General features: G+C 45.4%; 1 protein-coding gene across 6 annotated transcripts; it reads right to left on the bottom strand.

The window, feature by feature from the left end:
- Positions 1-7,979: 7,979 nt before the first annotated feature.
- LOC120311115 (major histocompatibility complex class I-related gene protein-like) lies at positions 7,980-21,839 on the bottom strand. Of its 6 annotated transcripts, none has more exons than XR_005557531.1 (9): positions 21,584-21,835; positions 19,693-19,968; positions 17,298-17,573; positions 14,522-14,803; positions 13,890-13,979; positions 13,345-13,377; positions 11,599-11,631; positions 11,285-11,439; positions 7,983-10,135 (listed from the first exon to the last, which is right to left on the bottom strand). XR_005557531.1 is itself a non-coding variant. In XM_039350288.1 (9 exons), the coding sequence occupies exons 1-8, from the start codon at positions 21,651-21,653 to the stop codon at positions 11,299-11,301; spliced, it is 1,080 nt and encodes a 359-aa protein (XP_039206222.1). In that variant the 5' UTR covers positions 21,654-21,834; the 3' UTR covers positions 7,983-10,135; positions 11,285-11,298. The 6 variants fall into 6 exon arrangements, 2 of the variants coding, with proteins under 2 accessions (XP_039206222.1, XP_039206220.1); XM_039350288.1 differs by having other exon boundaries at positions 11,285-11,318; positions 21,584-21,834; XR_005557528.1 differs by having other exon boundaries at positions 7,980-10,135; positions 11,285-11,318; positions 13,274-13,979; positions 21,584-21,839.
- Positions 21,840-26,520: the final 4,681 nt, after the last annotated feature.

A 26,520-nucleotide genomic window follows, 5' to 3' on the forward strand; every position in this document is an offset into this window, starting at 1 on the left:
GAGTAGTCCTCGACTTACGACTGGTTTGGGGTCGCGGCATTAAAAAGGTTGAGAACCACTGATCTAGATGCTTGCAGCCTACTTGTATTTATGATCAGTTGCCAATTACCCCACAATCCTATGATCACCATTTGCAAACCTATTACTGCCTTCCCCCCAGAATCACTGGGCAACCCGGCAGGAAAGGTTGCAAGCTGCCACCACCTGCCAAGAGGACTCCCTGTCATCTCTGGGAGTCAAATGAAAGAGCTGCAAGGCAAGGAGAGTTGAACCCCTTCAGATCTGAGCTCCAATCCTGCAGCCTGTGGGAGGAATTCCCTTCCATGCATGGAGGGGAGCTGAACTGGGGAGGCAGTTCTTTGTCCATTTAACCAGCTGGGAGACTGCTTAATGATTGCAGCTGGGAGTGCCAGGATTTAAATTGTTAAACAAAGCAGTCACATGAGCATCTCAGTTAATGAGTGCTTCACTCAATGACTGATATTTTGGTCCCAACTGTGGTCATGAGTCAAGGACTATATTCAGGGTTGGATTCAACCGGTTCACACCGGGTAGCTAAATTTATCTGAATTTGGGGAATTGGCTGGCTTCTGGAAGTCCAGTCTAGACCTCAGGAGGCCTCCCAGGCCTAGAACAGCCCACCAGAAGTGCATGGATACCACTTCCGGAAGTCCATTCTAGGCATCGGAGGCCTGGAGGAGACCTCCCAGGCCTAGAACGGCCTACCAGAAATGTATGATGCCACTTCTGGAAGTCTGTTCTAGGCATCGGAGGCCTGGAGGAGACCTCCCAGGCCTAGAACGGCCTACCAGAAATGTATGATGCCATTTCTGGAAGTCCGTTCTAGGCATCGGAGGCCCAGCCCTGCATCACATAATAGAACTGGCTGTTCAGGTATTGGAATCCCACCAGTGACTATATTTAAACCCGTTAAGAATGGAATTTTAATTGATATTGTCACCCCTATTATGATGGTTCTCTGCATGGATTAGTATCTTAAATATGGATGGGACAATTGTGTTTTTTTTCTACTGTTTACTGATAGGACAAGTTGTGCATGAACATTTATTTTACATCAGCATATGAATAGTGTAGGATTGGAGAAGGGGGGGTCCACATTAAAAAGGGGCATTGGTAAAACTACGATTTCTTTTTTGTTTCTCTTGACAAAAGTCTCCATTTCCCTTCAAGTTTTAATACTTTTGTTCTCTTCTTGTTCCTTCTTTTACACTGCACAAAATCAACTGCTTGTACAAACTATAAAATAAAATGTAAGTTTTTCTACTGGGCTCTCTTCTCTACTTTCTTAGAGAGACCCCTCTTTATTAAAGTATTCTAATGAATTGCCTTTAAATGATCTTCCAACTCAGTTGCTTATTGGAGAAAGCAGAATCCGAGGCCAGATTTTGGCCATCAGTCTGTCTGTGAAAAATTGTTGGAAGGGGTTAAAAGAAGAAGACAAAATTCCTATGAAAAGGGAGCTACATTTCCTCTTCTCTGAAAATGAGGGGCTAGGCCAGGGGTAGGCCACCTTGGCTCTTTTAGGACTGGTGGACTTCAACTCCCAGAATTCCTGAGCCAGCCATGCTGAGGGGAAAGGGAGAGGTTTCCAAGCTGAGCCCTGCTGACTCAGGAATTCTGGGAGTTGAAGTCCACGAGTCATAAAAGAGCCAAGGTTACCTATCTCTGGCCTAGGCCTAGGCCGCTTTATGACTCGTGGACTTCAACTCCCAGAATTCCTGAGCCAGCATGGCTCAGCATGGAAACCTCTCCCTTTCCCCTCAGCATGGCTGGCTCAGGAATTCTGGGAGTTGAAGTCCACCAGTCATAAAAGAGCCAAGGTTGCCTACCCCTGGGCTAGGCCCTGGAGATTTGCCAATAATAATATATGATATTTATGTCCTGCTGTACTCCCAGTGATTCAGATGCCACAAAATTGCTGGGAAAATTAAGATCCTAGCAAGGCATTTCTCAGTCTTGGCAACTTAATAATGTGAAATTCAGAACTTCAGAATAACAGAGTTGAAAGGGACCTTGGAGGTCTTCTAGTCCAACCCCCTGCTCAAGCAGAAGCCCCTATACCCGGAGTGGTGAACCTATGGCACGCATGCCAGATTGGGCACGCAGAGCCCTTTCTGTCAGCACGTGTGCCAGAGGGACGCTCCCCTCCCCCTCTCCACATGCGCCTGACTAGTGGAAACTGGAGAGGGTAGGGAAACCGAATCCAGCAGCGCTCTCGCGAGAACAGTTGCGAGAGCTGGGCGGGGAGAGAGGAACCTATAAAAGCAGATTTTGGTGGGAGTGCAGCGAGTAAGCAAGCAGACAGCCTTTGGAAGCGATGGTGGGCATGAGTTTGGAGAAGACAAGTAGGACGCGGTGTCCGTTTGCGCTTTGCAGAAGGCTAGCAGGGGAGGGACACATAAGAATGACTTTGGAGAAAGAGAGAGAGAGAGAGAGAGAGAGAGAGAGAGGAAGGAAGGAAGGAAGAGAGTGAGAAAGAAAGAAAGAAAGAAAGAAAGAAAGAAAGAAAGAAAGAAAGAAAGAAAGAAAGAAAGAAAGAAAGAAAGAAAGAAAGAAAGAAAGAAATAAAGAAAAAGAAAGAAAGAAAGAAAGAAAGAAAGAAAGAAAGAAAGAAAGAAAGAAAGAAAGAAAGAAAGAAAGAAAGACAGGAGGGAGGGAAGGAAGGAAGGAAGGAAGGAAGAAAGAAAGAAAGAAAGAAAGAAAGAAAGAAAGAAAGAAAGAAAGAAAGAAAGAAAGAAAGAAAGAAAGACGGGAGGGAGGGAGGGAAGGAAGGAAGGAAGAAAGAAAGAAAGAAAGACAGGAGGGAGGGAAGGAAGAAAGAAAGAAAGAAAGAAAGAAAGAAGAAAGAAAGAAAGAAAGAAAGAAAGAAAGAAAGAAAGAAAGAAAGAAAGAAAGAAAGACGGGAGGGAGGGAGGGAGGGAAGGAAGGGAGGAAGGAAGGAAGGAAGAAAGAAAGAAAGAAAGAAAGAAAGAAAGAAAGAAAGAAAGAAAGAAAGAAAGAAAGAAAGAAAGAAAGAAAGAAAGAAAGAAAGACGGGAGGGAAGGAAGGAAGGAAGGAAGAAAGAAAGAAAGAAAGAAAGAAAGAAAGAAAGAAAGAAAGAAAGAAAGAAAGAAAGAAAGACAGGAGGGAGGGAGGGAGGGAAAGAAGGAAGGAAGGAAGGAAGGAAGGAAGGAAAGAAGGAAGGAAGGAAGGAAAGAAGGAAGGAAGGAAGGAAGGAAGGAAGGAAGGAAGGAAGGAAAGAAGGAAGGAAGGAAGGAAGGAAGGGCCCGCCAGCACCGCTGGCCAGATGCGTGGCCAGGCCTGCCCAGGTGACACCGAAGCCAGCCAGCCCATCTGCGGGACCGCGGGGGAAGGGGGGGACAAAGAGCTCAGTAGCTCTGAGGTGGGAGATAGAAAAACCATCAAAAATTTCATGAGCTCCAGTGGTTAGAGATTGTTTTGGTGGCATATCCTGATCTCCTCTGAGAAATTCATGAAGCTGAGAAGTTGAATGATGAAGAGAGAGGGCCAGGACAAGGCAGAGACTCACTCTGTGCCTTTCTCTCCAATGCAGGGAGCACCCAGGCCATTTAGCAGCCCCCCCCTCCCAGGTGAGTTACTCAGTGGGGGCTGCATGGGGGGAGAGGGAGGGAAGAAGGGAGCTTTGAGGTCCAAAGACCAATTGACGGTGAAGATACTTTGGGAAATCCCTCTTCTCTCCACTATGCATCTGAAGCACTGAAGGATGAGGAATCTGGGAGAGAGACTGAGGGGCTCTGAAGAATCTGAAAACTCTTTTTCTGCAAGGCCAGATGATGACCCCTATAAGGATCTGATTGCCTTGAATCAGGAGGCTCAGAGACCTGCAAAAAGGAGATTGGAGTGTCCCCAGTGCATGAGGGACAGAGGGGCAGATGAGGGGCTTTCTGAGAGTCCTGCAGCTTTGGATGGAGAGAGAGCTTCTCTCCCCTCCTTGATCCCATCTGGGAATCCCTCCTTCCAGATGCTGAAGGAAGACCTGGACTCTCTGGAAGCCATGAATCCATTTGCACTTTTTCCTCTGAGGGCAACAAGAACTAAAATTTGGATGCGTGTACAGGTAGTCCTCGACCTACAACAGTTTATTTAGTGACCAAAGTTACAACAGCACTGAAAAAAGAGACTGATGACCATGTTTCACACTTACGACCATGGCAGCACCCCCATGGTCACGTGATTTACATTCAGATGCTTGACCACTGCAGTGTCCCTGGGGTCACACCATCCCCTTTTGCAACCTTCTGACAAGCAAAGACATGCTGGGACATGCTGTGTGAATGTATTCATTTTTAATTGTTATACTCATTGTTTTAATTTTGTACGCCGCCCTGAGTCCCTAGAGATTGGGCGGCATATAAATTTTACTAATAAATAAATAAATAATGGGGAGACCAGATTCACTTAACAACCAGGTGACTAACAACACTTAGCAGTGGTTCCTTTAACAAACCTGACAGGAAAAGTCGTAAATGGGGCAGAACTCAACCAATTTTCTCACTTAGCAACATACACTTTTGGACTCAATTGTGCTTGTCAGTTGAGGACTGCCTGTATTTGAGGGGGGACATTGATGCTTGTTATATAACTTATGGGGCAGGTTCTCACCCATCTCAGGAGCCAGTTCCAGCCCTGGCCCTCCCCACCCGGCGGATCCCTCCCTTGAGGCTGCTCCTTCTCCTCCTTCCCTGGGCTGATCTTTGCTGATCCCCCAGCCTGGATGGTGGGATTCCTTCTCTGGGCTCCCTCCCAGGCTGACCCTGCCTGCTTTTTCCCTCCTCTCTGCAGCACGACTGGACACTCCCAGCATAAGGAGAGAGGGAAACTGTCAGGAAATTGTGCAGCCAGTGTCTAAATGGAGTCAGAGACGCTGACACGAACTTGTGGTTTTGTATAAATAAATATATTTTACATTTATACTTAACAACAAACAAGATAGTCAGGCATATCACTACACCACGAGGTAAATTATCAGGTAAATCACTGAAGAGCATAACAGAGCACATAAAAGGAAAAAGGCGGGAAAAAGGGAAACACCTCTTTTACACCCAGCAACCAATCATAACGCAGATTGCTTCATGCAGGAGCCCTGCACTCTCCAGCCAATCAACTACAACTGTGTTTTCTGACCCATTGTACAATTTTACTCTTCCAGCTATTAAATTAAATGTCTTAATGAAAGAAAAAGGGATCAACCTTCTTCTGAATTAGGCTGGACTCTTAGGGCTCCTTAGGCCCTTCCAGCATGCTGGAACCAGGATATATTTGATTTTATCAATTAATGAATAGCACTAATATGATGACTGAGGATCAGAGCAATAAAGAAAATGTTGTGCATTTCTAACTGTAGAATCGAAAGGATTCAAACTGGATTTTAGTACTGTAGATATAGTTTGTAATAATTATGTTGTTATTTTTGATCGTCACAGTGAGCTTTCGCTGATGAACATGGAGAAATGGGGAACAGGATTTCAATGACAAATATGAGTGTCGTCTGGGCAAATCTAGGAAGGGCTTAACATGAGACATTACTGAATCTGGACCAGTTGTAACTTTTTGGGTGGTCTTCAAGGGCAGCCTCATGTCAAGCACAGTACAGTTATGCAAACGGACTGATCATAGCATGAGAGACCATGACCAAGGCCTCCTGGTCCAGGAAAGGGTGTAATTGCTGCACAAGATGAATTTGGGCAAAGTCCCTACCCCAAGCCATGGCTGCCACCTGCTCTTCAAGCAGAAGCCTTGAGAGCAGGACGATCCCCGAATTGCGTAGCAACTGAATCTGGGGGAGCACAACACTATCCAGAGTCAACCCACCAGTTTTGGGGGGGGGCGTGTGTGCAAAACTCCAATGCCACTCGGTCATGCTAGAGTTGAGTTGAATTTGGTTCTTCCTCATTCAGACCCTCATAGCTTCCTGGCACTTCAGTCAGCACCAGAACAGCATCATCTTTCTAGCTAGGGGTGAAGAATAAGAATAGAATAGAATAGAATAGAATAGAATAGAATAGAATAGAATAGAATAGAATAGAATAGAATAGAATAGAATAGAAGCTGCCCCTAGGGCAGGGGTAGGCAACCTTGGGTCTTTTATGACTCGTGGACTTCAACTCCCAGAATTCCTGTGAGTTGAAGTCCACGAGTCATAAAAGAGCCAAGATTGCCTACCCCTGTCCTAGGGGATGCTGGACTCCGAAGTGCAGCTGCTGAATGGATGGTCTCCCTCCATGATAGCGCCCCCTAGCTGTGGAACTATGACCACTTCATGGCAGCCTTTCACCAACAGTTCAAAGACCCAGAGCACAAGGTTCAAACCCAGATCAACCACCTCACCCAAGGTTGTCGGTTGGTAGCCACATATACCCAGGAGTTCCGAGAGTTGGCATGCTGGCTGGCCTCATGACCTGAAGACATCCTGAAGATTACTTCAAAGATGGTCTCAATGATGACATCTAGCACACCTGCATCTCACACGGAGCCCCACGCACCCTACATGTCAAGGGGATGATTTAAGAGCTGGCCAGCTGATGCAATGATGGGAATGAGTCAGCAGGGTTTTTGGCTGTTCTATTTTCTGGAGTAAAGAAAATAAAATGAGAGCTCCTCACCGATCAATGGTTCAAAGATAATCACACCTCCCTAATGTGCAGGGATGGCCTGGCTTACAAAGGGGGGAAACTGTATTTGTCAGAAGCCTTCCGTCTTAATGCTCTCAAACACAGCCATGATGTAAAACAGGCTGGACACTTTGGATATTTGAAAACCCTACACCTCACCCGCCGGCAATTTTGGTGACCGGGGCTGAAAAGGGATGTGGAAAACTATGTAAAAAGTTGTACTGTATGTGCCACAATGAAAAGAATCCCAGGGAAAACCCCTGGTTACTGCAACCTGTGGCAGACCCTTCTCAACCCTGGGAAGAAATAGCTATGGACTTTATAGTAGACCTACCTGAAAGTAGTGGAAATACTGTCATCTGGATTGTAATAGAGCCTGTGTAAAAAGGGAGAGGGGCTTTGCTACTGCCCCCTTCCCATCCCTTTCCTGCTGTACTTCATGCTTGTTAGATTCTGCTCGTAGCATGTGTATGCATTTTGTTCCTAGTGATACTTGTATAGCATTGTAGATGTTGTAGATAAACCACCATTTGTTACAAACCACTGTTTGCAGTGTCTGCTGCTGGGTTGTGGCACATGATAGGACTGTGCACGCCCTGACACTACAACACTGGTACGTGCTGGCAGATTAAGTGGAGATCCACCTAGTCCAGGGGTAGGCAACCTTGGCTCTTTTATAACTCGTGGACTTCAACTCTCAGTGTCATGTGTCTGATTAACGAAACACTTCAAAGAACTTTCAGGCATTTTTTTAACCTAAAAAGCCTTTATTAGTGTTACAGAGTGTCAGCACTAAGATCTGAATTTCCCTTCCTTTGCACATAACATTCCAGGCATTTCCCCCTCCCCTGTTTTGGGGTCATGATTCACATCTTCCAATTAACTTGGAGGGCAAAGATCCACTTCAGTTTCTTTTCCCTCCACCCTCTTCTGCCCTGCGTTAACTCTAAAAATACCAGACAGGTCTGCATATTGTCAAAGCAAGAATATACAGTATTTGCAGCGTTGACACCCAGAAGGTTGCCTATCCGACATAGGCTGAGACACTTACTCTATGATGGGCCATGGAGGGTGCAAATCTCCCCCCCCCCCCGGAGGCATAAGGAACCCCTGCAGTTGGCGAAGGGTGAATCTGGATCCAGACTGCAATCCACGGCGTGCTTCAAGTGTGGAAAGAGGGACACTCAGCCACGGAGTGCCAATCCACTAAGCCCAGCCTTAAAGCGACCCAGGAAGAAAGGTGGAGAAGCCAACTCCAAGAACCCACGAGACGGTTCTGAAAGGAGTGGAGGTCATTGAGTTCACACCTCCTGATTATGAGGGGCTGTGACCAGCCCAGGTGAGAGACCGACTCCAGCACATTAAGAAATCTATTGCAACAATAAGAGCTCCCCCGCTTGCAAAAGAGGTCCAAAATTTATAATCTTGTACATCTATTTGCAACCAAATTGACCTATCATGGATTATCTATGTGAAAGGAAAAATAGTTAACAGGTTGAACAACAGGGAAGTTAAAATTCAAAGCACTCTAGTACAGTCTGTTATTATAATTTATTCATAGAAAGTCTACAGAGTTTCTTATTTACTGCAAATCACCCCGATCATGAGTCCAGGGTCAAATACCCTCATTTGGTTCTTAACAGTGAAACCGTTCCTTAGGTTTTTAATTAGGAACTTGACCAACAATTGCATCTAATTCCCAAAGTTCAGAGGTCTCTGTGGTAAACATCTCTGCAACATCCATTGTGGAATTATTCTCCTCAACAACACAGCATTTCTCTTGCCGAGAAAATGCAGTCCATCCTTCGTCTTTTCTCTGTTGTTTCAGAGTTTCTTATATTCATATTCTTTTCAATCTTTTCTGGCAAACCAAAATACATTCTTTGCATATGACTTGCAATAAATCAAATTCCAATTCCTCAAATTGCAAATCAGGTCCAACTGTTATTTCCTGCTTTTGGGTATCATCTTAATTTTACAGAACCGTTCTTGACCCATCACATTTTTTGTTTATATTTTCAAATACAACCTGTTACCGTTGGAAAGCTTTCTTTTCTCAGTTATTTGCAAAAATAATTTATCTCCTTTCAAAACATGAAAAACTTTGTTTTTTTCTTCAAAGACAAGAAAAGCAGATAAGCAACGGCTTCCACAGGTAAAGGAATTTTTTTCCCTTCAGGGTTAAAAAAATGGGAATTTTTCAATCAAAAATTAAGAGCTAAATATTGAGGCCCTTAAAAAAAGAAAGAATGAAAAAAGCTAGAAAGAGCAAGGTTTATAGTATAATCCTCTGTAAAGGTAAATGTAAAACCTACCTCAACCTCCTTATGGCAATTTTGGTAAACAATGAAACAGCAGGAAAAAAAGTTGTAAAATCCAGCAAGATTAGAAGTCAGCTACTCATAAATCAAGAGATTGTAAAGCTTGAAAAATGGCAATTAAAACCCAGGTATGCTTATGAAAACTTAGCAGCTGAAGGGAAAAGATGGTAACAGACCAGACCAAGAATTGCTGGCATTCAGCCCCTCCCCTCTTCCCCATTTGTGCATGATTGTCCAAAGGTTGGATGTCATCTTGGCCATCGGTAAAATATGGATATCATCTTGGCCATCGGTAAAATAAGGACCTAGTTTGTTGGGGGCCATATGCTGGCTCTGTAAACGGCTTAGAGAGGGCTGTAAAGTACTATGAAGTGGATATAAGTCTAAGTACTATTGCTATTCTTAGTGTCTCCTTTGAAAAACTGGGAGCAAAATAGGAGAAAAAAATAATCTCCTGTTTGCTCAGCATGTCATGATGGGGAGGGCTCCTGTTCCATTTTTCTAAACCATGAACATCCATAAATGGCAACATATTGTACATTCTTTCTATTGTATTATACAACTAATACAAAGAAAAATAAAAACACAGAAAAAAAAACCCTCCACTTTCAATCTGGGCATGTATAATGAAGATTAACAGTTTATCACTCTCCCTTAAAGTAAAACCAGCAACTCTGCATCCTATTCGTCTCCTCATTTGCTATGAAATCTTCTCCAATCAGCAGAAGCCCATTAAAGGTCATCAGAAATAACAACGTAGCTGCTACAAGCTATGTTACAAAGCTATTACAAGCTGTACAAGGCAGTTTAGTGGTTAAGGGATCAGGTTAGAAAGCGACTGTGAGTTCAAGTCCCACCTGAATACCTTTGATATCTTCAGCAGCTAATACAAACAAAATAATAATAATATCTACTAAACCCAGATTGAATCCTTTTGATTCCACAATTATAAACACATAAGATTTTCTTTTCTTCTCTGTTCCTCAATAAAACAAGGTCACTGACTCAATGATAAAAGCAGTGATGAAAGACCCCAAATACATCCTGGTTCCAGCATGTTGGAAGACCCTGAAGGGCTCCTCCTGAGAGTCTGGCCTAATTCAGAAAAAGACCGATCCCCACTTCTCTCCTCTCTCCTCATCCTGGGAGTGTCCACTCGTGCTGCAAAATGGAGGGAAAAAGCAGGCAGGGTCAGTCTGAGAGGAAGCCCAGAGGACGAATCCCACCATCCAAGCTGGGGGATCAGCAAAGATCAACCCAGCGAAGAAGAAGCAGAAGCAGCAGCCTCAAGGGAGGGATCAGCGGAGTGGGATTTACAAGAGGGGAGGGGCAGGGCTGGAACTGGCTCCTGAGGTGGGTGAGAACCTGTCCCACATATATGGATTCCTCCCCTCAAAACACAAATCCAATTTTAGTCCATTCTGCCTTCAAGAGACAAGTGCACATGGATTCCTGGTCTCCAGAGATCCAAGATTGTCAGATACTGAGAAATGCCACAATCTGGCCTTCAGGATAAAAATTTGGAGGCAGGCTGATCCCCCCACCTTTCCAGAGCCCCAATGAACAGAAGAGGGATTTTCCAAAGAATAACAACAACAATAATAATAGACTAGACTTGAATAAACAGAGTTGGAAGGGACCTTGGAGGTCTTCTAGTCCAACCCCTTGCTTAGGCAGGAAACCCTATACCCATTTCAGACAAATGGCTGTCCAGTCTCTTCTTAAAAACTTCCAGTGTTGGAGCATTCACAACTTTTGGAGGCAGGTTGTTCCACTGGTTAATTGTTCTGTCAGGAAGTTTCTTCTTAGTTCTAGGTTGCTTCTCTCCTTGATTAGTTTCCACCCGTTGCTTCTTGTCCTGCCTTCACGCATTTTAGAAAATAGCTTGACTCCCTTTTCTTTGTGGCAGCCCCTGAGATATTGGAACACTGCTATCATGTCCTTCCTTATCCTTTTCTTCATTAAACTAGACCTACCCAATTCCTGCCACCGTTCCTTATATGTTTTAGCCTCCAGTCCCCTGATCATCTTTGTTGCTCTTCTCTGCACTCTTTCCAGAGTCTCAACATCTTTTTTACATTGTGGCGACCAAAACTGGATGCAGTATTCCAAGTGTGGCCTTACCAAGGCATTATAAAGTGGTATTAACACTTCAGAGGATCTTGATTCTATCCCTCTGTTAATGCAGCCTAGCAATGTGTTGGCCTTTTTTGGCAGCTGCAGCACACTTTGCCATAAGTTGGTTCTTTATGTTTATCTCCCTTCCTCCCTCTTCCCCCCCCCCATACAGCCCCCAGTAGGGCCACTCACCTTCAAAGGGGCTGCTAAATGACCTGGTTGCTCCCTGCATTGGAGAGAAAGACACAGAGTGAGTCTTTGCCTTGTCTGGATCCTCTGAGGAGGACAAATCTCTCTCTTCGCCATTCAACCTCTGCAGTTTCACGAAATTCTCAGAGGAGACCAGGCTAATTATTTCAAAAGAATCAGACACAGAGAGAAGACAGGAAGGATGGATTAAGAGGCTCTTTAAAAAGTGGGGTCCTTTCCCTCTTTTCTTCCCCCCCACATCTTGCAAAGGGACAAAATGGCTCCTGAAGCAGCAGCAGCAGCTCCCTCCGACTCACCCTGGCTGGAACTGTTGGATCCTTCCTCACTTGCTGGAAAAGAGAGAAAGAAAAAGAGAGTAAAGAAGTTCACTCTGTTGGCTGATAGATGGAGAAACTCAGCTCTTTCTGACTCCAGCTCCCTCCCTCCCTTTCTCTCTCGCTCACAATCACAGGAGCAGAAATACGTGGGGAGAGTTAATAATAATAATAACAACAACAATAAAGTTGGAAGGGACCTTGGAGGTCATCTAGTCCAACCCCTGCTCAGGCAGGAAATCCTATACCATTTCAGACAAGTGGCTGTCCAGTCTCTTCTTAAAAACTTCCAGTGTTGGAGCATTCACCGCTTCTGGAGGCAGGTTGTTCCACTGGTTAATTGTTCTAACTGTCAGGAAGTTTCTCCTTAGTTCTAGGTTGCTTCTCTCCTTGATTAGTGTCCATCCGTTGCTTCTTCTCCTGCTTTGGAGAATAGCTTGACTCCTTCTTTTTTGGGGCAGTCCCTGAGATATTGGAACGCTGCTATCATGTCCCCCCTTGTCCTTCTCTTCATTAGACTAGACATACCCAATTCCAGCAACTGTTCCTTATATGTTTTAGGCTCCAGTCCCTTAATCATCTTTGTTGCTCTTCTCTGTACTCTTTTTAAAGTCTCAACATCTTTTTTACATCGTGGTGACCAAAACTGGATGCAGTATTCCAAGTGTGGCCTTACCAAAGCATTGTAGAGTGGCATTAATACTTCATGTGATCTTGATTCTATCCCTCTGTTAATGCAGCCTAGCACTGTGTTGGCCTTTTTGGCAGCTGCAGCACACTGCTGGCTCATATTTAGGTGATTGTCCACTAGGACTCCGAAATGGAGTTTGAACCAAACTGCTTTGGTTAAAAAGCATCAGAAAGAATTCTTAAAATTTATATCTACAGCCACATGGAACAATATGTAACGATTATCCACCCAGAAGGCACAGCTGATCTGAGGATCCAGAGGGATCCAAAGTTTCTTTTTTTCAACTAGTTCATACTTACAGAGTCTTCTGGCACGAGACCAAGAATAGATCCAGCTAGCATCCCCCAAAGCTCCTTTTTTCTCAAAATGCCTCCTCTTGATCCCTAATTTTGTTAGAGAATTTTAATTTCTCTATTGGTGAAAAATAAATCAGAAGCTCTCACAGCTGACTGCATTTAGTTGATTCAAATAACTTTATATGTATATAAAAATATTTACAATAGCATTCTTCTTTACAGCAACATAGCTTAATGAAGACTTCTTACAGAGACAGACCAGAGACAAAACTTTGAGACTGGAAATCCAGCTCCTAACTCAATACTCTTTTGCACAGACTCAGTAGCACTTTCTTCCCATTGGCTGACTGAGTTACCACATGACTCTTCCTGTTCATGAATATTCCAACAAATTTTAGGGAGCTTCTGACTGTCATTTGGCCAAGACTTTCCTTTCCGCCCACTTGGGAAACAGAGCAGCTTCTCAGCCAGAGGGACCTTCCACCAGCTGGGTCTTCTCATCTTCTGGAAGGTTCCCTGTCCCAGATGTTTCTCCTTGAGAACTCCAGCCTGGCTGTTTTAAAAAAAGAGTCCTCATTCTCCAGATTAGTTCTTGAGGAAGAGGAAGATAGCACAACTCTACAGCTTCCTGAGATTCTTTTTGTGTTTAAAAACACACACATATACACACCCTTCAAGTGATGGCATCTCTGGTCCCTGCTCTAAGTTGGAGATTACATGTAAAGAGGACAAGTCACTCACTTGGTACTGCTCTGTGGCCATCCTGATGTCTCTCTGCAAAGACAAAAATCAGTGAAAGCCCAAAAGAATCCACCAGAGATCATCCAATCTCTCTCTCTGCAAGAGGAAGAACCCCAGGAGATATTTCACAGTCAATCTGACCCATTAACAAAGACACAAAGATTTTCAAAAACCAAAAGTATCTCCTGATTTGCCCCAAGGGAGACCTGCTGCCTCCGAGATGAGGGAGGGAAAGGGGGGAAGCAGCAGCAGCTGGGAGGGGAGGAAGATTTTCATGGAAATCCTTCTCTGCTGCTCTTTGACCAAAGACTTTGAAAGGGACGGAACTGGGATGCCTCTTCCCAACACAGAAGAAGGCAGGATTGTCCCAACCTCAGACTCAGCCAAGTCAAGACTGGAGTCCCAGAAAGAGGCTGAGATCTCAGAGGCTCCCCAAGAGGGCTGGGAAAACAGGACAGGAGAAAGCCCTGAAGAAGCTCCCCAAAGGAAGAGACTTGGGAGGAACCTCCCCATCTTCCTTCCATCACCCAGAAAAGGATACTTACTAAGAAATACCAAGATCCCAACAATCACACCCAGCAGGACAAGGCCAGCCACAACGCAGCCGATGATGAGCCCCAGGTTGGATTTTGGCTCTGAAGTGGGAGGAGGAGCAGATAATTGAAGGAGAACCTCAATCAATCATCCCAATTAAATTCCCCAAATTAAAAACTCCATGGGCTCCTCTTCATGTCCTTCTAAGGAAAGCATGAAGGCGCCTTGCTAACCATTGTTAGGACGTGACCTCAAGTCGCTGCCTTCTTCTCACACCAGCCCAGCATGAAGGCAACTGAATTCATCTTTAGCTCTTCAGCTCAAAAACAGCTGTTTGCAACCTTGTGACTCTCAGCAGCTTACAAAACAAAAACTTCACCAGCACAATAATATAAACAAAATGTGTTAAACAACAGTTTTTGTTCTGTTTATAGGCTGCCTCTATATGTCATGACTCTGGGTGGAATTTGGCAGCCTGAAGCCAATTTTGTTTATTGTTCCCTGCAGGTACACCAACCTCAAACATGGGAAAAACCGAAGACTCAGGTATGCTCACATCTGGACACAGCTGGAGTGAGATTTCCCTCCCACATCCCTCCAGCCTGCCAAAGACCCCAGTCTTTCCCTCCCTGCAGACTCTCACCCTTCAGGGCCACGTCCAGAGGCTTCGGTAGGCCGTCGTGCTCCACGTGGCACCGATAGCGGCCCCTCTCTTTGGGATCGATCTGGATGCTGAGCCAATAGTGGTAGGTCCCATCTGCATTTGGGGCCACGGAGCCACGGAGGGTGTCCTGCAGCCAGACCTCCCCGTCCCTCGTCCAGGAGGCCTCGATCTCCCTTGGGTAGAAGCCCTCCAGGCGGCAGATTTGTGTCTCCATCCCATCCTCCACCTCAATCTTCCTGCTGAGTGTCACCTCTGGGGGGTCTGCAGAAACGGCACCCCCGGAATTAACTCTGAGCCCCTCCAGAGCCTGGAAGGTGGATGGGAAACTTGAAGGGGCAGGAAAATCTCCCACTACTTCCCACTCCACACCTGCAGCATCTCCAAGAGTTTTGGGAGATGCTCCAGATCTGGAAAATGCTCAACCGCAAGAACTCCGGATTCTGAGTCCTTCCCAGCCTGAAAAGCCTCCAGCAGCAAATTGAGGATCCAAGGAAATTCCTCTCTGGCTGCTTTGAACTCTGAGTGATCTTGGATTGTTTCCTTCAGGGGAGGGAAAGTGGAGCTGCTCTTTTAAGTTCCCTTTCAACAACAACAACACAGAAGTTTCTCTCTACTTTTGTGGTTTCCTTCTGCACCCCTGAATCTGAGGCTGCTCCAGGCCACTTTCCAAGGGACACAACCACAATTTCAAGAGGAAGAAAGCCAGAACACAACAAAAAGGGGTTCAGGGCTTTTGGACTCTCACCCTGGTTAATTTGGAAAAGAGATTCTGCCTATCAAAGGGAGGCAGCGACAGAGGTGAAGTCCCTGGAAGAGAGAGACAGTCCTTCTAGGCAGGCAGGGGTTGTTGGTTATTGTAAAGCAGGAGTAGGCAACCTTGGCTCTTTTATGACTTTTGGACTTCGATTCCCAGAATTCCTGAGCCAGCATGGAAACCTCACCCTTTCCCCTCAGCATGGGCGGCTCAGGAATTCTGGAAGTTGAAGTCATGAAAGAGCCAAGGTTGCCTACCCCTGTCAATGTACAGGGTGGTTATTCCCTAACGCAGGGGTGTCAAACTCGCAATGTCATGTGACGTGTTGTGACGTATCGCGACTTGTTTCCCATTGCCGGCAATGGGGTGGGCACTGTTTTGGCATGACGCATCCGGCCCGTGGGCCAGCAGTTTGACACCCCTGCCCTAATGCGTGCTGATCTCCCCCAGCTGATCCTGATCCTGGACCTGATCCTGATCAAGGAGCCCGGAGGGGAAGGGGTTGATCTGGTGGGGGGGAGGAGGAGTCTAGATGGGAAAATAATAACAGTAACAATAATCACAGGAAACAATTATGAGTCCCCCTATGAGGTGAGGGGGTGTGCCTGATGGTGGGGAGGGGATTGTTCTGAGGTAGTGGTGGCGAACCTATGGCACGGGTGCCAGAGGCGGCACTCAGAACCCTCTCTGTGGGCACGCGCGCCATCGGCCCAGTCCTAGGCCTTCAGCTGGGTTTTATAAAACCTTTTCACTTTAGGCCTCCACCGCTGTGTGCAAAAAAAAAAAAAAAAGGTTCAATCAATGAGTCAATTTCAACTTCTCACAGGAAAAAAAAGATCTTGCAAAGTTGGAATTGATCGATTGAACTTTTTAGTCCCACCCAGTTTGCCATTACTACCACAGCCACGCCCACCCAATGGGCCACACCCACCCGGCACTCGACGATGCATAAGTGGGTTTTGGGTTGCAGTTTGGGCACTCGGTCTCTAAAAGGTTCGCCATCAGTGTTCTGAGGAAAGGCTCGCTATGTCGGAATTGTGGGGATAAGTTTGAGGTTTCTCCATAGAAATTGTGGGGCTTTCTTTCCCCCCTGGGGAGATCACCATAGGGGAACTGATGATCTCTTATTAATGATAGAAGTGGAGCCACCTAGAGAGGTACCTTCTGGTATGGAAAAGATGGATAGATTTTATACAATATAAGTTGGATATAAAAAAAATATTATTTAGTTTTTGAATAATGTATAACTAAAGTTTAAAATATTTCATCGATATTTTTTTTCTTTTATTTTTTCTTTTTCTGTTTTTTCTTTCCTTTCTTCTTGTATTTTTTTTTTTTACAGATTGTTGTTAATTATTTTACAATTTGTTAAATTAACGTTATCTAGATTTGCTTATGGTTTATATATGTTTTAAGATTCTTTTAAAAATTTTTAAATTAAGCCTGTATTCAGCTCTGGGAAGATCGGGGGAGGGTAGAGGAGGGGTGGAAGGGTGTGGGGGAGGGGAATTTTTTTTTTTGTAAAACTTAAAAATTTTCAATTAAAAAAAAAGAAGTGGAGCCACCTAGTGGTGGGAGTGAGGGGTGCATCATCGGGTGCAGGGCAGGGAGGAAGCCCCCTGTGGGACATGGAGAGAAGGAGAGTTAATGGGGAGAAATTAAGGGAGCCCCTCACACTTGACTACAGTTTGGCTAATGGGAGATTTCCCTGAAGAACACAAAATGCCCTTGTTGCCTCATTGTGATTGTGAAGAGGACACCCCTGAGTGCTTTTGCTGCCCGATCCACACAGACACCTGCCAGGCAGAAGCTGCACTTCCTGGTCCGTTGAATGGCGGCCTGACAGTGGGAACCCAACAGGGCTTGGAGAGATTCTGGAAGGAGAGGAGGCGGATTCTCACCAGGGCAAACAGGCTCTAGACCAGGGACCCAAAGGGGACAAACATATCCAAGAAATCCAGCCATAAAGGAGGAAAGTCCAGCCTGGATCCAGATGGTCACCTGTCCTGAGCAGCGTCTCCTTCCCGTAGGACAGGTGCTTCTCCAGCCACTTGATGCAGACGTCCTCCAGGTAGGCCTTCCGTCTCTGATTATATCCTGGAAGAGCGTCCCATTTCCTCTGGGTGATCCGGGCCTGGGGGTCGGGAGCCACCCAGGTGAGGGTCTCCTTGTCGAAGGTGAGGAAGGTCCTCCCGTCGTAGCCGTATTGCTGAAACGCTCCTTTGCTCCCGTCTCCCCGGAGTTCACAGCCAACCATCCTCTGCCATGTGTGAAGGCCTGAAACCGGGGGCAAAATGATGGTTAGGGGAAACCAGTCAATCCTAGACGAGATCAGCCCGGACTGCTCTTTAGAAGGCCAGATCTTGAAGTTGAAACTCAGGTACTTTGGCCACCTGATGAGAAGGAAGGACTCCCTGGAGAAGGGCCTAATGCTGGGAAAGATGGAGGGCAATAGAAGAAGGGGACGAGAGAGAATGAGATGGCTGGATGGAGTCACTGAAGCAGGAGGCGTGAAATTAAATGGATTCCAGAAGATGGTAGAGGACAGGAAGGCCTGGAGGAACGTTGTCCATGGGGTCGCGATGGACTTCACAACTAACAACAAGATAGACAGAGACACTGCCTCCCTGCAGGTGCTTTGACATGGAGGGAGACACTGACACCCCCATTTCCTCCAGGGAAAAGGACCCCCCTCAAGATTGGGAGGATCCTGGAAATGGCCCTGTGCCCCCCCCCTCCAAGAGCCCCCACCCCACTTGGCCTCCTGGCCTCTCCTTCCAAATGGAGGATGAGCTCCTTTGCTTTTGGGCCCCCTCCTCATCCCTCCAAAAAGGGGGTGAAGGAAAGGGATCTAGTTCCCCCAGGTGGCTCTGCAATTGATCCCTTATTTCTCTGGGGTAGAAACAGACAGAAGGACGACGATCTGCTTCTCCTAGGATTTTCTTAGAATCCATTTACCCTTTTTTTTGGGGGGGGGGAAGGTTTCTATCTATTTTTTTCCTCAGTTTATATCAATGTAAATATAGAGACAGCTAGATAACTTTAAAAATATTGTTATTAACTGCCACTGGCAGAAAACGTCAGCTATGGAGGCAAAGACAATCTTAGAACAGAATAGAGCTGGAAGGGACCTTAGAGGTCTTCTAGTCCAGCCCCCTGCTCAAACAGAAGACCCTATACCGTTTCAGACGAGTGGCTGTCCAGTCTCTTCTTAAAAGCCTCCAGTGATGGAGCACCCACAACATCAGAAGGCAGGTAGTTCCACTGGTTAATTGTCCTCACTGTCAGGAAGTTTCTCCTTAATTCCAGGTTGCTTCTCTCCTTGATTAGTTTCCATCCGTTGCTTCATGTCCTGCCTTCAGGCGCTTTGGAGAACAGATTGACCCCCTCTTCTTTGTGGCAGCCCCTCAAATATTGGAATACTGCCACCATGTCCTTCTTTTTTTCCTAGTCCTTCGTTTCTCTAGACTAGCCAAACCCAAATCCTGCAACTATTCTTCATACGTTTTAGTCTCCAGGCTTTTCATCATCTTAGTTGCTCTTCTCTGAACTTTTTCCAAAGCCTCAACACCTTTTTTTTGTAGTGTGGTGACCAAAATTGGTGCGAGTATTCCAGCTGTGATCTTACTAGGATTTTTATAAAGTGATACTAAAGTGATTCACGTGATTTTGATTCTGTGCCTCTGTTTATACCACCCAGGATTGTATTAGCTTTTTTTTTTTGGCTGCTGCCGTATACTGCCGGCTCATATTAAAGTGGATATGAAGATTAAATGAAGACTAAAGTTTAATAAAGATTAAAATTATCTTATACTAATTTGGAAAAAAAAGAATAAACATATTGAAAACTTTTTAAAATCTGTGGAAGCAGCCTTTCCCTTTGAAGGGGCCTGCTTCCCCTCCCCCCATGGGGAAAAATGCATGCGCAGCAAACTGCCGTGCTTACCCCCCCACAAACCTCATAACCTCTTGATACCCTTTGTCCCAAGGAAGCAGCCAGAAGGTCATCCCCTTTTGACTTAATGCCTCACCTACCTAAACCGATAATACACTTAAGTTCCTTCCTATCTCTTCCTGTCTTTGTCAGTTCTTTCTCTTTTTGATCTACCTGTATTTGTTCTTATCTGGTCTTTGACCATGTAATGTGTTACTAGAAAATAGTTGCTTACATGACGACATTTTCCAATGAAGAAACCTTTGTCAGATTCTAATGGTTAAGCTGATGTATATAATAAGTATATAAGAAGCAATAAACTCAAGAGTTTGTCAAGCTGGGTCCTGCAGCTTCAAACCTCTGCTCAAGACATGCCTGCGTCTTTTTCTTAGCGTCTTACACCCCTCCAGTTCCTGATAAGGGGAATATGGGGCCGGAGGAGCCCCCCGATCGATCACTCACCTTTGCTCTGATTGTAGCGAGTCCTCGCAATCACCAGGTCTCTTGTGAACACCTCCTCTTCCTCACGTGCCATCTGGGTGTTTCTGTCCCAGTACTGGGGGTCCTCCTTCCCCACCTTCTCCATCCAGGAGACTCGAGGCTGCATCTTCCGGCTGTTGCTGTCGTAGGAACTGAAGACTTGACCATCCACATGCCCCACAATGACATAGTGGGGCAGCCCCTGACTGGGCTCCGAGATGGAGGTGACAAAATACTTCAGGGAGTGTGAGAAGGCGCCTGGAAGGGACCCAGAGGGGCAGAGTTAGGAGGCTTCAACTGAGGGACCCAGATCCTATGGTTCAAAATTTAAGGTAAAATTTTTACAAAATGTTTTATAGGTGGCATTTGGATCCTAAAAAGTTGTCTTGTATGTATCCTAATTTACAGCCTAAATGTTGGAGATGTGGTAGTTCTGACGCAACTTATTTTCATGTTTGTTGGACTTGTAAAAATATTAAAGCTTTTTGGATTATGATTTGGTGGAACATTCAAAAGATTTTTAAAAGGAAGATAAAGTTTACTCCTCAACTATTTTTACTAGGGGTTTTTGTGGATTTTGATGTTAAAGAAACTATTTTAATGTTGAATTTAGTAGCAGCAGCCAGGTTATTGGTAGGTCAATATTGGAAGAAAAATTCGTTGCCTACTATAGAAGAATGGACACTTAAGGTTTCTAATTTAGCAGAAATGGCAAAAATTTCTGCTTATTTAAAGGATCATACACAAGAAAGATTATTGTATGGAGAAGATGGATAGATTATATTCAGATGAAATATGGAACTAAAAAGTTCCATTTATTTTATGATTAAATTTTAAATAATAATTATTATTAATAGCATTTTATAATGGAAATTATTTAGTTTATTTATTGTTATTATGGTACTTTATAATAATTGTGTTAAAATGGATTTGTTTATAATATTTGTTTATAAGAGCTGAGGTGGCACAGCACTTAGAGTGCAGTACTGCAGGCCACTTTAGCTGACTGTGTTCAGCAGGTCAGCGGTTCAAATCTCACCGGCTCAAGGTTGACTCAGCCTTCCATCCTTCCCAGGTAGGTAAAATGAGGACCCAGATTGTTGGGGGCAATGTAAATATATATATACATTGCTTACTGGTGTACACCGCTTAGAGAGTGCTTGCACTTAAAGCGGTATTTAAGTCTCATAAATAAATAAATAAATAAAATAAGGGTTAAGTATGAATTTGGTTACTGTATAATTTGTTAAAGTTAATTAGACTTTGCTTAATATGTTTGTAATAACCCTGTACTCGGCTCTGGAAAGTGGGTTGGGGGGGTTTAGGGGATGGGGGGGGCTTGGGGGTTAAAAAATTTTGTTAATTGTTAATAAAACTTTTTCAATTAAAAAAAAAAGAGAGAGAAACAAGCCACGTCCTCCCAGCACCAGAAGCCACAGCGAGCCCCCAACAAGAGCCAAAAGGCAAGAAACACGATCCACGCGGAGGGGTTGTGCGAAGGCAGCCAGGAAGTTTGTGAACTGACCTGGTCACGTGCAAACTCCGCTTTCCGACAACCTCCACTTTCGGGAGGGAAAGAACTGCGCTTGTGGGGGGGGGGCGCCCAGGTAGACTTGACTGAGATCTGGAGGGGCCACCCTTGTCCTTGTTCCCAGAGGGTTCTCTTGGGGGGGGGGGAGAGAGGACTTTGGGGCCCGATCTCAAAGTGGCCAGAGGGGGGGGGGAGGAGGAGCGGACTAGAAAGAGGACCGAATCAGGATTCTCTTTCTGGGAATAACCTTTTTTGGGAGGGGGGGAGGGGAGAGAGAAAGTTTCCCTGGCAGATCAAAGGGGCGGAACCCCCCCCCCCACCGCCACCCCCAAAGGGACTCACCGACGCAGCCCTCCCACAGAGCGACCGCCACCAACGCCAGGAGCAAGACGGGCGCAGAGCGCAGAGCCATCCCGGCCCCGCTCCTCAACCTGCGCCCCGCCCTCCCGAATTCCCGCAGGTGAAGGAAGAGGCGCCTCCCGTCGATCAACCAGCGCAACAATCGACAGCAAGCTGGCGATTGGGCGAACTCAACCAGTAGGGGGAAAAAAAAGGTGTCCTGTCGTCACTGTTGCTAGGCGGATGCCCAGGCGGAACCGGCGACAAGAGGGGGGGGGGGAAGGAAAGCGAAAGTTTCAGGAAATCGCCTTTGATGGATTCCGTGTCTTGCGGGGGGAGGAGGGGCAGAACTGCGGGATTTGGAAAAGCGGGGGGGGGTCCCTCTGAGCCTAGGGGGAGGGGGACCCCACAGATCCCCTCGCAGTGGGGGATCGGGTAGAGCTACCAAAAAAGCCAATGCACTCCTGGGCTGCATCAACAGAGGGATAACATCAACCACCGTGTCAGTTTATAGTGCAGAAGTGAAGCTACACTTGGAATGCTGGGTCTAGTTCTGGTCACCACGATACAAAAGAGACCCCGGAAAGAGTGCAGAGCATCAAAGATGATAAAGGGCCTGGAGGCTAAATGTTATAATGACTGAGGGAGATATTTCTAGCCTATCGCAGTGAAGGGGTGTGTGTGTGTGTGTGTGTGTGTGTGTGTGTCTGTGTGTGTGTCTAGCCTATCGCAGTGAAGGAGTGTGTGTGTGTGTGTCTTCCAGGACTTGAAGGGCTGTCACAGAGAAGAGATGACTGAGGGAAATATTTCTAGCCTATCGCAGTGAAGGAGTGTGTGTGTGTGTGTGTGTGTGTCTAGCCTATCGCAGTGAAGGAGTGTGTGTGTGTTTGTGTGTGTGTGTGTGTGTGTGTGTTTTCCAGGACTTGAAGGGCTGTCACAGAGAAGAGATGACTGAGGGAAATATTTCTAGCCTATCGCAGTGAAGGAATGTGTGTGTGTGTCTTCCAGGACTTGAAGGGCTGTCACAGAGAAGAGATGACTGAGGGAAATATTTCTAGCCTATCACAGTGAAGGGGTGTGTGTGTGTGTGTGTGTGTGTGTGTGTGTGTGTGTGTGTGTCTTCCAGGACTTGAAGGGCTTTCACAGAGAAGAGATGACTGAGGGAAATATTTCTAGCCTATCGCAGTGAAGGAGTGTGAGTGTGTGTGTGTGTGTGTGTGTGTGTCTTCCAGGACTTGAAGGGCTGTCACAGAGAAGAGATGACTGAGGGAAATATTTCTAGCCTATCACAGTGAAGGGGTGTGTGTGTGTGTGTGTGTGTGTGTAGCCTATTGCAGTGAAGGAGTGTGTGTGTGTGTGTGTGTGTGTCTTCCAGGACTTGAAGGGCTGTCAGAGAAGAGATGACTGAGGAAAATATTTCTAGCTATCGCAGTGAAGGAGTGTGTGTGTGTGCGTGTCTTCCAGGACTTGAGGGGCTGTCACAGAGAAGAGGGGATCGACTTCTTCTCCAAAGAACCAGAAGGCAGAAGAAGCAGCCATGGGTGGATGGAAGCTTGTTAAACAGAGATCCAATCTAGAAGTAAGGAGACATTTTCTAAGAGTGAGAACATTTAATCAATGGAACAGTTTGCCTCCCAGCGTTGTGGGGGAGAGGTTTTTCAAAAATAGACTGGACAACCTTTCGCCCAGGATGGTATAAATTCTCCTGCCTTAAGCCGGAGGTTGGACTGGATGACCTCTGAGGTCCTTCCCAGCCCTACGATTTTATGTTGCAGGTCAGAAACTCTGAGTGATCTTCGCTCTGGATGAAAATGCTCAAAGGCTCTTGTGGCATTTTCAAGACATGCTGGCCAGTCATAAATAAATACATTTCTAAAACTTTTGAATCGTTACAAGACACTCAAAATATTGACTGAATTCTCGCAAAATACTTTAAAGCAGGCGTGTCCAATCTTTTGGCTTTCCTGGGCAGCACTGAGTGAAAAGGAATGGTCTTGGGCTGCATATACAGTAAATTATATAATATAGTTAATATACACTTCTATAATTTTTATATTGTTTATTATAACATTAAGCATTTTGTGGGGCTGCGTTACTGGTTGACCAAGGCTGAACGTATCTCACAGTGTGGTGACCCAGGGCCCCGAACAGAAGCAAAGCAATTAGCTGGTCAGAATAATTGTCTTTGTAAAGCACTGCCAACCTTCAGCCAACAGCCCTCACAGATGTTGGCACAAGTTCAATAAAACAGTCAACGGAGTTAAACAGTTCTTTAAAGTAAAACAGATAACAAACGAAGTATGATCTTTTCAACGCCCAGCTTGGCTGTAACCTGCAAACTGCAAAACTGAAGACAGCAAGGAGAACGCAGCAGGAAACAAACTTGATCCAAAATACAAAGAGTCCAGGTACAAGAGCTCACATCACAAGAGTTCACGTTTGTTCCCGGCAAATGCCCCACCCCACAGCGTCTCCTTAAATACCTACTCCCCAGGTGTGCCTTGTGAAGTGGGGCGTGACGCTCTTCTCCTCCTCTCTGCTCTTGCTCTGGGATCTGGTGGGGAGGGGCCTTGCTCCTCGCCTGAGCTCTGCTTTCCCTGTTCCAAACTTGAAGGGCCCTGGCCTGCTTCAGCCTGCTCCTCCCCACAGTCCTCCAAAGCCACAGACACCCCCTCCTGGGCCTCAACAGGGAACTCCATGTGGTCCTCAGAGTCAGGCTCGGACGGAGGCATGACACACGGGTTGTAGGTTGGACACACCTGCTTTTTTAGGCTCTCAAAGATGGCCGCTCTTGAAGGCATCCGGGACACCCCAAAAGGAATTGGGAGGGAAAGTCCCAATGCTTTTCACTCCTCATCCAGAAAGCATCCACTATAATATGGGGGACCTCTTTCCCATCAATGAAGGCTCTCCCCACTCTTGGGCCGGGGCATCCGACTGGGCCCCTGAAGAGCCCAGAGAGGACCTCTCAGAGGCAGGAGAAGCTGCCCTCCTGCAAGGGGGCCAGGAGGGCTCCGGCTGGTCCCTGAGCTCCCATCTCCCAAAGGGCCCCTGAGGAGGCCCAGAGACCAGCCACTCGGCCCTCAGCTTGAGGCAAAGGTGGATCTGAGGGAAAAGCCGCCTCTGTTGCTACCCCCACCAAGCCAAGACCAAGCGGCCATTTTGCAGAAGATCAGCTGGTGATGCTGGAGAAAAGATCTGGACCCAGAAGCAAAATGGCTGCCTCCTCCCCAAGGAGCACAGAGGAGAGCCTCTCCCCACAGTTCTTGCTCCTTCCAGGTTTTGCCTTAGTTCCTCCCCTTCCTACCACTCAATGTGAAATTGGGGTCTCTGAGCAACAAGGAGGGAAAAATCCTTGCTATTTCCAAGTTCCAATAAGAGGCAGCAACTCAGGTAAGAAGAAAGCAAAGCTATTTATTTTCAGCAAACAATTTCCGTATTCTTACAATATGTGTGCGACGGTTAGTGGGGAAGCAGCCAGGCCAAACTGTAGACCTCCTGTTCCATTTTTCTTAGAATTCACCATTTTATTTTATTCCAAATAAAATCCAAAATCCAAAAGAAAAGAATTGAATAGAGACAGAACAAAACTAAACCAAACCATTGCAAAAAATATTCAATTAAAAAAAGAGAACAACATATACTATGTCCCCTTAGTTCAGACATGTCAAACTGGCGATGTCGCACGACGTATCAGAGCTTTTTCCCCATTGCCGGGCGCAGTTTCCTCATGACACATCCAGCTCGTGGGCTGGCAGTTTGAACATTTAGTTGAACACTCTACTGCAACAATAATAGCTTTTCCCCCTTGCAAAAGGGGTCCAAAATTTATAATCTTTTCTATCTATTTGCAACCTAATTGACCTATCATACATTACATATGTGAAATTAACAGTCTGTTATTATAATTTATTCATAGAAAGTCTGCACAAATTCTTATTTGCCACAAATCACTCCGATCATTATCTCTGAGTCCAGAGTCAAATACTCATGTTTGATTTTTTCTTTTTCTTTTTTTTGTAAAAATTTTTATTTTCAATTTTACAATACATAACGATCTTACAAATACTTCAGATAAAAAACAAAACAAATTGATAGACACCGCATTCGGTCTTGCCCGCCCATTTCCCCCCCAAACCGCATCCCACCTCAAACCAACTTACTTCTTTCCCTCTTTTTCTTCACTCACCCCCTCTCCTCCTTCACCTCCACCTTCCTACTTACTTCTCACCTTCTTCTCCTCCCTCTTGATGCGGTCCAGGGGAAATGCCCGAGCAGTTCCTCTCTCAAAATTAAAACATTAATATTATATACAATAAAACTATTTCTACTTTATCTGAACTACTTAAACTTCAACCCATCCACCCCCCACCCCCCGCGACTTCCCAGAGCAAAATACAGGATTATGCAAACATATTAAACATAATCTATTTAAGCTTACTAATTATACAATAAACAATATCATAAAAACCCTTAACTCTCTTCAAACTTTAACATCATAAGTTTATAAACAAAATCATTACTCATAGAATAAGTGAAACTTTGTAGTTCCATATTTCTTCTGAACATATTCTATCCATCTTCTCCATACATTAAAATATCTCTCTTGTGAATGGTCCTTTAAGTAAGCAGAAATTTTAGCCATTTCTGCTAAATTAGAAACCTTAAATACCCATTCTTCTAAAGAAGGCAGAGCATCCTTCTTCCAATATTGACTCACCAGTAATCTTGCTGCTGTTATTAAATTCAACATTAAAATAGTTTCTTTAACATTAAAATCCACAAAAATTCCCAAAAAAAACAGTTGGGGAGTAAACTTAATCTTCCTTTTAAAAACCTTTTGAATGTTCCACCAAATCATAATCCAGAAGGCTTTAATAACTTTACATGTCCACCAAACATGAAAATAGGTTGCATCCAAGCAACCACATCGCCAACAT

This window comes from Crotalus tigris, unplaced genomic scaffold (assembly GCF_016545835.1).
Source record: "Crotalus tigris isolate CLP2741 ecotype Arizona unplaced genomic scaffold, ASM1654583v1 scf7180000018317.730465, whole genome shotgun sequence".
NCBI classification, from domain to species: domain Eukaryota; kingdom Metazoa; phylum Chordata; class Lepidosauria; order Squamata; family Viperidae; genus Crotalus; species Crotalus tigris.